Source organism: Lagenorhynchus albirostris, chromosome 3 (assembly GCF_949774975.1).
Source record: "Lagenorhynchus albirostris chromosome 3, mLagAlb1.1, whole genome shotgun sequence".
Lineage (NCBI taxonomy): Eukaryota > Metazoa > Chordata > Mammalia > Artiodactyla > Delphinidae > Lagenorhynchus > Lagenorhynchus albirostris.
The window spans coordinates 83,738,332-83,753,654 of record NC_083097.1 but is presented as its reverse complement, the minus strand read 5'-3'; the positions used below and the strand labels follow the sequence as shown (position 1 = coordinate 83,753,654).

Below are 15,323 nucleotides of genomic sequence, written 5' to 3'. Positions count from 1 at the left end.
TGCACCACAACTACGGAGCCTGCACTCTAGAGGCCACGAGCCACAATTATGAAGCTCACGGGACCAGAGCCTGTGCTCTGCGACAAAAGAAGCCACCGCAATGCGAAGCCCGCGCACCGCAACAAAGAGTAGCCCCTGCTCGCCACAACCAGAGAAAGTCCGCACACAGCAACGAAGATCCAACGCAGCCAGAAATAAATTAATTAATTTAAAAAAACAGGGACTTCCCTGGTGGTGCAGTGGTTAAGAATCCGCCTGCCAATGCAGGGAACACGGGTTCAAGCCCTGGTCAGGGAAGATCCCACATGCCACGGAGCAGCAAGGCCCAGGCACCACAACTACTGAGCCTGCGCTCTAGAGCCCGTGAGCCACAACTACAGAGCCTGCGTGCCACAACTACTGAAGCCCGTGCGCCTAGAGCCTGTGCTCTGCAACAAGAGAAGCCACCGCAATAAGAAGCCCGCGCACCCCAACGAAGAGTAGCCCCCGCTCGCCACAACTAGAGAAAGCCTGCGCACAGCAACAAAGACCCAATGCAGCCAAAATAAGTAAATAAAATTTTAAAAAATAAATAAATAAAATAAAAGCCTTTTTACTGCTTTCAAAAACTTGCATTAGTTTGGATTAAGCTACATAAATGTATTTACTTTAGTGAATAAATAAAGTGAGCATAGAAAATATTTTTAACTGTTGATTCTAAAATTATTGGAGAAGGTATATCCTCTATATATTTTGAATAAAACCTCTTTGAAGTCCTTATATCTTATTTAGAGTGATATTCTTATCAAATTATTCTTTTAGAGGTAACACAAGTAATTCCAAGGTAATTCAAGTTATCTTGAATTATAAATTCTAAACCAGTAATGAGGTTTAACATTGCCCAAAGTACCCTAAATATTGCTAAAAATAAAAAGTTGGCTCTTCGTAAGTAGCTGATAATAACATTTCCAATGAAACATTTGAAGAACATTGTTCATTACTTTCTTCTGAGTGTCTTGAAGTAGAATTAACCTGCAGCCATTTTTTTTTAACCTGCAGCCATTTTTAATTTAAATATTTACTTGAAATTATTCTTACTCTTTAGAATTTAACAGTGTGGTTATATATGGGTTTTCCTTGGTTCTAGGCTGGAAAGGAATGAAGATGTTACACATTTTCTACCATGAGCAATCAAAAACTCCAGTGTCACAGACTTGATGAGATTTGCCCCTGAGGAGTAAGACAAAACCCTCATTGAAAGAATCACAGGGATTTCATGTTTGGGAGGAATTACATACTGAGGCTTCTGTATGGAGATCAAGACACAGTATATTCAAACGCTACTTCAGAGTTTTAAGGATGAATGCTTCAAAATTAAGAGGGTGTCACTTAAACCCATCAAGAGTTGGTAATTCAGCAATTATTAAGTCTTCAGAGAAGCATAGCTCTTCTGGAACATAGTTATTGAAGTAGTGTGGCTCCACTTCAATAAGTGAAAAAGGAGACAGCATTCCTCTTTAGAAAACTCAGAGGCATTCTTCATTAAATTAATAGGTACGGGAAAGTCTTCAGCAGAAAAAATGTAGTCCCTGAGATTTATTCAATTAGCCTTTGGTGTCTATTCATTTGCTGACTATTATCAAGTATCTAATGACATATTTAAGTGCACATATGTGCTTTATTTTTCCTTTTTCTTCATCTTAATGGAAACACACCTGTTTAGTAAACTTTTTATTGTTTGAAATATGTAAGTGTTGAAATGAAATTGTCACCTCTGGTCTAGTTGCAGACAGTATAATTAGCCAAAAAGGAATAATGTGAAGTGTCACATAGGACTGAGTACATGGAAATGGATAGATTCTTAAGATAGATTCTGAAAAGTCCCTGTGCTGGTCAAGGTCAGAGTAGGGGAAAACCATAATTACAGATTTCCCAGATCTAGCAATTGAAAAAAAATTTAGAGTAGGTAGGGTTCTAATTGTAGTTGAATAGGATGATTCCTCTTTGTGCAGTGGTATTTAATTCATGCATCATTCTGCATGTGGGATTAGCAAAACTTGCACCCTAATAGTCATTCCAAAGCCAAAGAGGAAATGAAGCAAAGCAAAATAACTTCCAGGGATTTCTAGTTTAATACTGTCATGATAACAGCACATAGAGTATGACTACACCTTCTAAAGTGAGAGACACATACCATTGCTGATATGCAAAATGGCTTCAGGTGGTACAAGATGAAAATTTTTTATTAGTTATTTGTTTTTGTTTTAATGTGTATTAGCTACAACCCAGAATTTCACATATATTGTTGTCTTACATGAAGCTAAAATTAAAAATTTAGTGAATCAAAAATTATTAAGCAAATAACAGCACATATTTCATGGCAGTAGTAAAAATCATAAAGGTAATACACAAATTACTGAAGTTGGGAAACAGTAGAGCAAGTTGTACTCATTCATTCATCCAACAAGATTGATTAGCTATGATGTTTGTCCATACATATGGAATAGGAGCACATTAAAGTATAAGATGGATAAGATCACTGCTCTTGTAGAGCCTACATTTTGGCCCACATCTCTAGTGATTCCTCAGGAGACTGGGGTAATCTAAGGCTGTCTACACTGGGGTGTTTTATCTACCTTTGCTGGGCGCAAAAGTAAATTTCCTCTGAAGCTCTGTTGGCTCAAGTCAGGTTAAATATGGCGCAGCCAGGGGTCTGGTTCAGTCCTAGGAAGATATTCTCACTAGTGGTGCTTCATGAAGAACCATGCCCTACAAATACTGAGCTCTGAGGAAGATGAACTTCTGGGTGCACCCTCATAAATAGGAAGATCAAGGTCTAGGTACCTCATTCACCCTGCCAAGTACCCTCCTTCTGAATACTTCCACTTTACCATAATCCCCCATGTACTTGCCAACCACTTCAGTTCTTACAAGCAAAGTCAAACCCAAAATATGGAAACCTTTGACTCTGAGAAACCAAATGTGAACACAGGGGAGACAAGTAATTAAAAGCACAACATGGCATCTTCTTACACTGGTAGCCCTGGCCTGCTAAGCTGACTTGCTAGATTTTTATCACAAGTCATGGTTAGCACAAGATGAAAGAAGGATATTGGGGAGTTAACAACACCTAGGATTGATCTAGGGCACAGTCTGGGCAGAGACACTTTACACTGGTCTGAGAAAAATTAAAAAGTGATCTCTCAAGGAGTTTTCTTCCTAGAAGCTTGCTGATATAGAAAGAAAGAAAAAGAATCTGTGCTTAAACCAAAACAAAAAAAATTAAGTCTTAGTGTGTACCAATTGGGAAAGGAGGAAAATGAGGTGAAATGAAATGAAACTGAATTCATTGCAAGCTTCCTCAGGACTGCCCTAGTTTAAAATCTTAAGGTTGTTAAAGATTTTCTGAATTAGGTTCCATTCTACCTATCCAATTGTATCTGCTTCAATGGGGTTTCTGAATCAGAATCACTTGGTGTGTTTGTAAGGGGGTAGGAGGTTTGGTGGGTGCTTATTAAAAATGCATATTCCTAGGTCCCACCTCAGAATCCAAATCTCTAAAGAGGCCCCAAATCAACATTTTTAGCAAGTTGCTCAGCAATTCTTAAGCACTGTTAAGTTTGAGGATTCTTGTGCTAAACTATAAACTCCTTGAAGTTTACATTATATTTACATTTTTACATTAAGTCCAGCTCAGAACCTTGAGCCCATAGCACAGAGTGCCAAATTCTTCAGTCTACCTCTGTGGGAAGTACACTAAGTTTTCCCACTTGTAATCCATCTCCTTTTGCCAGAATCATTCTGTATGGAAGTGAGAGAGGGAGGAGAGAGTTCCTGAAGCATGTCAAGAAGAGCCTCTGTATTTACCATAGTACAGCAATAAAAATCTTTCAAAAATCTCAAGTAAAAAAAGTCTTCACTTTCATAGTCTTGCCCTGGTGAAAAAGAAGAGAAGCAGCATCTCAACACTATGTTTCCTTGGGCAATTCACTGCATCTCTCCATTTCCTCTAGGGAGAAACGAGGAAGTTGAGTAGATGATCTCACACCTATTTAACCTCAGTCAAAGGGCAGACACTTTTGAAAGTGTGGGGGATTTTCATTTTTAGTTCATCCTTCCCTTCCTTTACTGGCATTACTTAATGTAGCAAGCTTTATTAAACACTGAGCTCAATTTCCTTTGGTTCACTAATATAAATTTTTCTTTACCCAGTTTTTAAAACATTAATAATAACAATAATAAATTACACACTTGACAATGAATGCTCTTTTCTATCTGCAGTTCATTTCTTCAGAGATTCTGATTTAACTTGTATAGAGTGAGCTTCTCATTCTCCAAGGATTACCCTCATCCACTAAGTTATGTTTGATCAATTACAGGTCAAATAGGGTGATGGCATTCCAACAAACTTATGTTTAAAGATAATTATTTTAATATTAAGGTTTTTTAATACCTATTCTTCTGAGCTCAAGACCTTAACAGATTTATGCTCCAATGATCACCAAGAGTCTCTTTTGCAGATAGAGCTTCAACAACCTACTCAATGTATGGTGTTTGGGGAAAGAAAAAGTCAGTTTCATTGGATGTGAGATTTGGATGTTTCTATTTTAAAAATTTAACCTAATAGGTTCTAATATTTTATCCATATTAATATATATAAATATAGATATAAATACATTTACTCATCAATGCTTTTGGCAGTGAGAAGGAAGTAAAGGTGTGAAGAGCAACTATTACTCAGTAATAGCACCGAGACACACGCTTAAATGATTTTAACTAAAGCTGTTTAGTTTCAGGATACCAGGAAACTTACATTATTTATTAAGAATAACTGCCCAGCAACCAAGTTTGTAAAGTTTCATTCTTACAGACCCATAGAAGTTGAGTGCAAGTCTGAATTGACATATGGACATTACTGAAACAGCTGCTTTCCAGTATAACTCTTCTTATGCTCATACATAATTTTTAAAAATTTAAGGACAAAAGAATATAGTTTAAAATTCAGGCTATTCAAAATCAGAAATGACAGTAGAAGACAAGTTTGTGTACTTTCAACATACTTTCAAACGTAAATGGAAGTTTTAAAACTTTTTTCTTTAAATATTTTAACTTGAACTTTTCATAGTTTGTTTTACATATATAAATTTCCTTTAAACATTTAGTACAGAGAACATAGGCTTTGTGTTAAAATCAAGAAAATGAAGTTATAAGAAATACACTAAGATTTCTTTCAAATTCTACAGGAAACGGGAGCCAATGGGCATTAAAAAGAGTACTTGATAATATGCTACACTGGAAGTTAAGCATTTAACCTTCTGAATTTATTTCATAGTCTCCTTCTAGAATTTTAATAGCTATCATTATATACCTTTTTATGAATCGTTCTCTTACTATTGGCAATAGAACATTCCTTTTGAATGTTACAAGGAAAACGTTTCAGCTTTAGCAACACAATAGAGAATTTTTAAGTAATTTGTCAAAGAAGTGGCACCAGTAACATTTTCTAACAATACCTTTTAAAAAAAAACTTTACCATCTAGCAATATTCTGAGAATAATGGTGTTACTTTGTAATTCTGCAGTAGAAAGATATTGTTTTTATTTCCTGTTTACATTTTTCCTCATTCTTCTGTGAATTATAGGAATGAGTCAAAGCCCAGTTTAAAAAAAATCTATAAAACCCAATATAAAGGTCTCAAATATGATACAGTTTGGCTGATATATAAAAGCAATCATGGTAACTTTCCTGAGCTTTATTGCCAATTTTGCACAGAAGAAATAAACATTTATGAAAAATATAAATCCAGGAAATCTGTAGTGGAGTGGATACCTTAAAGTAAATATCAAGGTCTCGTGGTGATATATTTTACTTGTGGATAAAATTATACTTCATGCATATGTGTAAAAAAAACTAAAGTGCTTAGAATTTTTTCAAAGTCCAATAAGAGGCCATTAGAGTGTATTAAACAGGGGAGATGACATGATTTAATTCATATATTTTAAAATCTGGCTACTATGTAAATTCAAAGAACATAAATACAGAAGTAAGAAAATCAGTTAGAAAGCTATTGCAGTTGTCCAGATTTTTAAAATATATATTTTATATATACTCATAATATATATTATATACACTTTAAATCTGGACTATATATATATACACACACATATATATATATATAATAGAATATATAGATAATAGAAACCTTATTAACTATCAACAAATTAATACAGAGTAAAAGGAAAGAATACATTTAGAAATAAAGGAGGGCACATTATTAAAAACATAATTAGGTACAGATTGGGGATTCCATCTAATTCATTTCTTCTTGCATATTTATTAGGTACCCATTATGTGTCAGGCACTGTGCTAGATAGTAGGCACATATCCAACAGTTTTTTCACTTTCCTTAAACAAAGTTGTATTATTTCAGAGCTAAAATGCAAACTGATTATAAAATGTGCTCTACATATATATACAATGGAATATTACTCAGCCATAAAAAGAAATGAAATTGAGTTATTTGTAGTGAGGTGGATGGACCTAGAGTCTGTCATACAGAGTGAAGTAATTCACAAAAAGAAAAACAAATATTGTATGCTAACACATATGTATATGGAATCTAAAAAAAAAGGCTCTGAAGAACCTAGGGGTAGGACAGGAATAAAGATGCAGACGTAGAGAATGGACTTGAGGACACAGGGAAAGGGAAGGGTAAGCTGGGACGAAGTGAGAGTGGCATGGACTTATATGTACTACCAAATGTAAAATAGATAGCTAGTGGTAAGCAGCCGCATAGCACAGGGAGATCAGCTCTGTGCTTTGTGACCACCTAGAGGGGTGGCATAGGGAGAGTGGGAGGGAGACAAAGGAGGGAGGAGATGTGGGGATATATGTATAGCTGATTCACTTTGTTACAAAGCAGAAACTAACATACCATTGTAAAGCAATTATACTCCAATAAATATGTTTTTAAAAAATAAATAAAATATGCTCTATAGACCAGAAATAATTTCAGGGCATCTATACTGTGTGTTGCTCAAAGAGTTGCCAAATTCCTAACAGCCTGGGTTCTAGTCCTGAATTTGCCACTATTATTGCAATGCAGGAAGCAAGGACTCTCTGGGTATGTTTTCTCCTATAAAAGTAGAACTTAGTAAGATAATCTTGAAAACTTCTAGATCTTCTAGTTCTAAAAGAGTTTATGGTTTGGTCAGCTTTGTCTAAGCACTCATTTACAGCTCTGGTGTGATGGATCTTCTCCCAATGTCAGGCACTGTTCAACTCTAATTATGTGTGTATTCTAATAGTCGTGTATTTATATTCTAATAATAGATGCCATTTACTGGAAACATTTATAACATATTTTCAGTTGTGTTTCTTCAAAACAACTCTGCAAGGTGAAATTTGTTATCATTTTCAATTTAGGGGTGAAGGAAACTTGGCCTCACAGAGATTATATGACCTGCTGAGTAAGGAGCAGAGTCAGACCACAGCCCAGATCTTCCACTAAACAAAATACAGCAGACTACATTTTGCTGTTCAAACTAATGGAATCCTAGAGAAATAATCAATAACCTAGTCAATGCTTTTGAAGCATTTTTTTAAATTAGAAAATCCAATATGTGTAAGACAGGGGTTAAAAAAAGATTTTAATTATGTGTTTGTAATCCTCTCCCCAACCCCACCCCATATTGGCCTTCTAAGAAGAAAGGATTATTGCTTGCTTAGTCAGCAATAGGAACTTAATTGTGTCTATTGGGGAGAGAATAGAAAGGATAATTGGAAGACACCAAATGAGTGTTCATTGCTCTATATAAGAAAGGCAGCCTAAGGAAAAAGAATTTTCATAAAGTTATGAAACTTTGAGATTTTATGGAAGAAAAAGGATTTGAAATCAACACATACTATGATGTAAGGGATTTTGAGGAGAGAAATTCGTTAAGAAGAATTTAAATAAATTTTTGCCAAAACTGGCCACAAAACAGCCCCATTTAATTTGAGTTACAGGTAAAACAAATAAAAGATAAGCTTCTCAGCTGAGATGTCCAAAGGCACAGCCCGCCCAGATACACTCATAACAAACTGCTTCAGTGAGAAATAGCTATTTCTCTTTGCATCTTTGCAGACAGTTTAATCCTCTAAAAGTAAAGCAATTGAAATGGGTTTAGCTCTAAGCACAGGCAGGTACTCACCTGGTTAGTTAGCAGGCTGCCTTCCCCTAGATATCTCCCCAATACTTTCTATTATTTAAGACATCAGCAGGGAAAATAATCCTTTATTTCACAATAAAGATAAAGAATTAATTTGATCTTCTACAAACAGTTGATCCTTCTACAAAGAATATATAGTATATACTAAACCTTATAATATTTACATATAGTGTATATGATGATCATGTAATGAAGGCAAACCACCTCTCTATCCCACCTAATTTAGGGCTAGAAATTTGATGATATTGAATTAAGGCCAACTTCACAAAAAAAGTTAGATATTTCTATTAGGCTAAGAAAATTGGAATATAAAAATGATCAATTAAACAGAATATGACTTTATAACTTGCATCCTAAATGTCTACACATATGAAAAGAATATATGTTAGAGTGTTCACATAGTATATTAATAATGCACTAAATAGTTGGGGTGGAATTAAACAGGAAAGGAGAATATAATTATGATAATAAAATGATTCAAAGAATGATATTATGCTATCAAGTTGGCAAATGAGTGTTAGTAATTTTACTAAACCTATATTCTGAGTGGAAAATAATTTCAAATCTGATGCTTTCAAAGGACAGTGAAAGCTGAAGACCCCCAGCTCCCCAACATGAGGAAAAAAAGAAGAAAAGCCTATAAAAAATGGAAAATCTTGAATCCCACAGTATGTAAGTCCAATTCATTGGTTTTATAAGTACATATAAAATGAACTACCTAGCTTATGTATTTTGTTCTTTGTCACAGAAATATCTATAAAAGTAGGAAGATAAATGCATATAGATATTATAAAATGATTTAGAAATCTGGTCAATTGTCATTATGTATATACTTCTGCATTAATATTTATATGAATTACAAGTGATAAAAACTTAAATATAAATATTTACATATTCAAACAAAGGCTATTAAAACCCCTATTCTTAGAATCTGTTATCAGTGTATTATTATGTAACTGTCTCAAATCTATCTTCCTACTTGTAGAAATTGTAGTATAGTCCATTGAAGGAGGCTATAAGCTGTAAAATTATAAAATTGAAAGTGGCTGTAAACTGAACTGTTCTTGGCAGAAGCGTGTTATCTTAAGAATAAATTGTAATCTACAATTCTGGAAGGCAGGCTGTCAGTCTATCAACCACTGTAAATGGGCTTTAGAGAGCCATGTCTCCACATCTCTTCTCCCACAACTTCCACATGACAGTTCTCAGACTGTAACCAGGCCCACTGGAAACCGTTTCAGGACTTGTTGTAAGAAAAGCCATTTCCTCAGACTAGAAGAGAGACAAATGGGAATGGTTAGACTCTCCAAGGCACTTCAGTATGCTTGAGAGCCTACAGGTCAAATCAGAAGTCTGTATATCTCTCAAGTTGGAAAGTAATAATTCCTAAACGTATGAATCTTTATTTGGTTCTGAAACAGCAGTTACTTTTCTGCACCCCTTACTTCCATGCCACCTCTAGCTAAATTTTGATAGGATGTTTTCCTTTTTCTGATTGAAGAGAATTTATTTATTTACTCTTTATATAAGTATTTATATAAGTATTTTTATTAAAAATATGCTATATAAAAATCATATTTAAGTTAAGGATATTTAAAATAATTGTAAGTAATACTTTTCCAATTTTTAGCTTAATCAACTTATTAAAAGTATCCTTGTGGACCCTTGGTTGATAGATTTCCATGACATCATTATTTATTTGTTGCTCATTCTTCTTTCTTTTCCTTTTGAAATTCTCTCTTTCAGATGTTGTTTAAAACATAATTTGAGATCTTTGTATTTTGTCTACTGTTTTTTACACAAGATCTAGTACCTCATGCTCAGGTTCACAAATTTCTCAAGCAAAATATTCTAACATTATAAAGCCGAGGAGTAAGAGTCACAAGGTGGCAGTTCTTGGGCCAAATACCTGACCATGGCAACTTGCTCTTTACCAAGAAGTCTCTTAAAATTTATTTGCATAAATTTGCTCTGAAATTTTTATTTCACCTGTCTTAGAAGTCTCTGTTTTAGAGTAAAACTTAATTAGATTCTTACTTCCTAAAACAATTAGGTGATATTCTGCATTCTAAGATTATTGATTTAAAATAAGATATTAGAAATGAATTTTTGTAGAAAATACCTTGACATACTAGAAATAAATGAAAAATGTTACTCAAAAAACGTACAAAGGATATGCATTGAATTTCATCCTAGAATTTGGAACATCTGCTTTCTAAATGGACACAGAAAACTTTTTTTTTTTTTGCTTCTTCTTTAGGTGAACCTCAGCCTGCTAATCAAGCACGCCAAAAAAATATAAAAGGTCTTGAAAAGGAAGTCAAAGGAGACACCTCGGAAGCTTTGCTTCATCAGACTGGGACATTAGGGAAATCTAAGGAAAATGGAGATGTGCATATATCCATTTCTATGAATAGAAAGCAGAAGTCTCCTTTTCTCCCTAAAGATAAGAAACAACCTCCATCTGACAGCAGAATAATTAGAGAGAAGGAAAATGATGATCCTCCTTCATCCATTTCTTATCAACTAGAGAAAGTCTTACCAGTGGTCATGTTTAATGACTGTGAAGAATCATTATCAGGAAAAATTACACTGCAGAATTTCCCAAACACATTAGTAGCCTTTAAACCAGCAAAAGGCAAAATTATTACAGAAGTGAAATGTGGGGCTATCAAAGTACAAGTAGAAATCAAGAATAGATTTTTCTGTAAAACAGGAATACGGTTTCCAACAAAAAAGAGATGTTCGAAATGTCACCAGCATTATTCTGTCAGATACTTTCAGAGATGCTACACTTCTAGAAGCTGCCGTTCTAAATTCAAGAATACATCAAAAGAACTAAAACCTGAGGCACCATCTAAATCTGAAGGAAAAATTGCCAGAACTGAGAGCCCCTCACTGAAAGTAAGCATTGTAGGAAAAGGAATTAAAGTTAAATACATGAGTAAGAAACAGAATATATTAATAAATATAACTCATCCTAAAAGAAGTAGAAAAATAGCTAAATACAGAAATATTTCCTCCAATCACAAAACTAAAGAATGTTCCAAGTCTCCTGCACAGTCCAATATTAGGCACCCTGAAAAGTGGCAGCTTGAAAACAAGCATCAGAGTTCAGGTTGTTTTCATGTCTCTCCTCCTGTTGTGTTTGCTGTCCAGAAGGAGGAGAATTTTGGTACAATTGTGGTTTCTCTGTGCTCAAGCCCTGAGAAGAAGAAGAATAAGCCTGACACACCACCTTCAGTCTTAGATGACTGTGAGGTAGAATCTGCCATCTTTCAGCAGAAGAACTTTATAATTAGTAAGAATACCCCCAAAAAGAAACATTTTTCCGAGGCTGAGACGCTTCTCAAAAACTGTCTTCCTACTTCACGTGATACCCTAAAGACCACAAGTTTAAGTAATACAGGCTTAAGTAAAATGCCTTTTGAGGACCCCAAAGACGTGAATAGAGAGAGAAAAATCATCTTTGATAAACCAGAAAATATCACATCAGACTCATATATACAGTGCAGTACAGAAGGAATAAATTATTTGCCAGGTACCATTACTGACATCTTTCCAGTTCAAGATGGCAAAGACTCTGAATTTTGTTCTTCATCTTCTCTGAGTGTGCAGCTTGTAGGAGAAAAGGCATCCAACATTTATTGCAAAGGCAGCAAAATTCCACCTGCAGATTGCTATGAGAACCCAAATTCTTTATCTTTCCCTTCTATTCAAAATGCTCTGAAGTCTTCCACTTCTTTCAGGCCATCACACTGGGCCACCGGATACTCAGAACCTAAAGAAACCCCTGGGGATACATTTTCCTTTAATCACTGTGCTGAATTTTTGAAAGACTATGAGGAAGGGCTTACTGATATAACTGACAGAGACTTTAACAAAACCACTTTACATAGTGACTCTCATACAAAAGTACAGCAACTACTGGAAATGAAGAGTACACAGTGTGCAACTCTCAGCCCTGCATTCTCTGGCAGCCTCTCTGCGGGCAGCCCACTCAACAGTAGTAGCCACAGCACCGCAGAATGGGGTCAGACAGAGTCCCAGGCAAGTCATCCAGACAAAGAAGTGCTCAGCAAAACAAAAGCACCAGTTATGACCTTAATAACTGATGAGTTAGACCAGAGATTAATTATTCAAAGTGATAAAGAAGGCGTGGTTTATTCTAATTATCCCATGGGAATGAAAAAGCCTAAAGAGTCACCCAGCTCTCTGGAAAACGTTGAAAAAGACAAATTCCAGATAATTATGCCTGTGGTAAAGAATGCATGCTACAGAGATGTTGAAGACCTATCAAACAAGACTCGTGATGAAGTTTGTTTGCAAAAGAATTTTCCAGACAGTGCTGAGTTCAACTGTGCAGTGTGTGCTACAGATAATCTGTTTCTTACTGAGAAAAAACTGACCAGTGATGCAGACCAATATGGTAATCAAGATGAAAAAAGCCTTGGACTAACCAGTTTTAAACAGGAGCCAGCAGAGTGCCAAAGGATTGCATCGACAAAGCCAAATTCTGAAGAAAATAAAAATGACCCAAAGGAAACTTACTATCACCAAGTAGACATGTTGTTCTCCCCTCAGAAGCAGAAAGCTTTGAAAGGTACAATGGACTATACAGAATCTTTAACTTTCATTATTTTTACATGTTTGAGCTTTGGGAAGTCTTTTTTATTGCTTGGGGTTTTTTCTTTATTGCTGAAGATATATTGAGTATTTTAGAGTTAGATGAATACGGGCAAGCATATATCAGCCTGCTTCTTTCCATTATCACCTACCCCACCCATAAATAGTGCATAACAAAATCACCAAGGCTGCAGTGTAATATAAAGTAAAAAAAAAAAAAAATCAATTTCTCTTTAAAAGGTTGATGTATTGCCAAATCAATTTTGTAGGAAACGTTAGCCTTTTGCCACTCTTAAATAATCTGCCATTTATTTCCTTCTTGCAAGCTAAGCATGTTCAGAAGAATAGGAAGAATATGTCTGTGAAAAAGTGTGTTTTTAAACCTTGCTGTGTTGTTGCAGAAGCATGGCATACACGTTTCAGGAGGCCATGTGGAATAGTAATTAAAGCAAAGGACAAAAAACAGAAACAGCCATGGCTAATCCTGATTGATCCATCCATGGGGACTCTGACCTCAAGCAGACCTCTGACCTCCCTTGTGGATTTGTTGGCCCTTCTCAAACCATTGATAGAACCCAGAAGCTCTCCAGACCTGGAGAGGGCTAGGATAGAAGCTCTTTTCCTAAGTACATAATACTGCCTGTCTGCTTTCAATCTAGAATCCACATTATATAATTTGGGGCATTTCATAGAAGGCCCTTCTTGTTTTTCTTCAATAAGCCCCAAATATTTTATATTTAAGGTTAGCATTATTCTACATTGTATATTAAAATACACCTTGAACAAGTAAAAACTTCCTTCCAAACTGCCAGTAACATTCCTAATGGGTCCACAGATGATATCTGGAATGATGAAATTTAGTCAAGAAGTTACCTTCTCTTTGTTGTTATTCTATCCCTAATTTTTTAATAGAATAAAATTTAGAAGTAGAAATAAAACACAGAAGCACAGAAGTATTGGCATGAAATATGAAATTTACTTCATAGAGAATTAAATGCCCTAAAACAACACAAAACCTATGCAGTCACCTGCTTAATATGAACACCCTAAGGCAAAGATCCATCAGTCATAGTGACTTCTTCCCAGTTCCAACATACCCCTAGATACCAGGATCAATGGCAGGAATCCTTACATTTGCTTCAGTCCATAATTATTTAAGTCTGCAAGAGGCAGACCTGCAATAAGAGCACTGTGTCTTCCAGAGCAGGTGTGTGCTCACCTGGATGAATATCCCTCCCAGGCTGACTCTTCCCCCATGGACATGCTCCCCCCGGACTGCCTCTCCCAGCAAGGCATATTTCCTTAAGAAAATCAATAATTCAAGTCAGAATCTTCCCAAAGCTGATATTATACTTCATTAGACTTTGAAACTGTCCCATTTGGTGAACAATTCCAGTGACCGATTCCCTGTTACTGTGTTTCATCAAATGGCTGTTCCTACAACTCTCTCCCTTGCCCCTTTAGTCCTCTTCCCCCAGATCACTCTGCTCCTACCACATTGACTTCCTTGAGTTGCTGGAACCTGCCAAGCAAGAGCTTACATCAGTCCTTTGCTTGGGCTACTCCCACTACCTGGACTGCTCTTCCCACAAACGTCCACATGGTTCACACTCCGCCTTCAGATTTTTTGCTCACGTGGTACCATTTCAGTGAGGCCTTCTCAGGCCACTCAATTTAAAATTGCAAACTGAGCTCTGTCCATTCCAGCCTAGGCATACTATATTCCTTTTCCATGAATTACTTGTACACATAACGTCTTCACCTGCTAATGTGCTGTATATTTTACTAGTTTATTTATTCTGTCTTCTCCCACTAGAATGTAGTCGTGAGGGCATGTATTTTTTCTGTCTTAATCACTACTGTATTCAGAGCGCCTGAACAGTGCCTGCCTGTAGAGTAGGCACTCAATGAATATTTGTTGAATGAAAGAATGAGTTCAGGGAAGTTACATCAGGTTTCTTTGTGGAAAACTCTATGTTCACAAACAAAAACAAAAAAACAGCAAAACAGTTCAGAAATCAAAATGTTTATATTAGAAGATATTTGAATCTATAAATATTTGCATGGATTTTATTCTCCTAGAGCTATGAGTTTTTTTATACTTTATTCAATACCATTGTTATTATACTATTGATACCTCAGGCTAGGATTTTGTCATTTTTCAGGGTACAGATTGCTTTGAAGAGCTTGGGCATCTTTGTACTGTTTCTCCAGAAATTTTATATTGAATATAGGCACAAAAGTATGCCTCTATTTGCAGAGGGATCCTCCAAATTCTCAAAGTCTGTCCACGTACCTCAGATTAAGAATCCCTGACATGAGTGCCGTAATTATGTAGTTCCTTCCTTTTAGGAATTAACTAGATTAGAGGTCACAATCTAGAGGGCCCAGGCAGGTAATATAAATGAGTAAAGCAGGCTGCATGTGAGACATAATGGAGTGTTGGTGGACTAGAGGGAACGCTGTCCTGAGGGAATGAGAATTCAGGCCCTGCCTGTATAGACAGGC

The 15,323-nt window shown here is 35.8% G+C and overlaps 1 protein-coding gene across 1 annotated transcript in view; it reads right to left on the bottom strand.

Moving 5' to 3' along the window:
• Positions 1-9,260: 9,260 nt before the first annotated feature.
• The window catches only part of MACIR (macrophage immunometabolism regulator), a 293,610-nt gene continuing 287,547 nt past the window's right edge, over positions 9,261-15,323 (bottom strand). Inside the window, exon 10 of the mRNA XM_060143360.1 lies at positions 9,261-9,461. Coding sequence (XP_059999343.1) covers positions 9,457-9,461 — 5 coding nt within the window. The 3' untranslated portion in view covers positions 9,261-9,456. The remainder of the gene's footprint in view (positions 9,462-15,323) is intronic.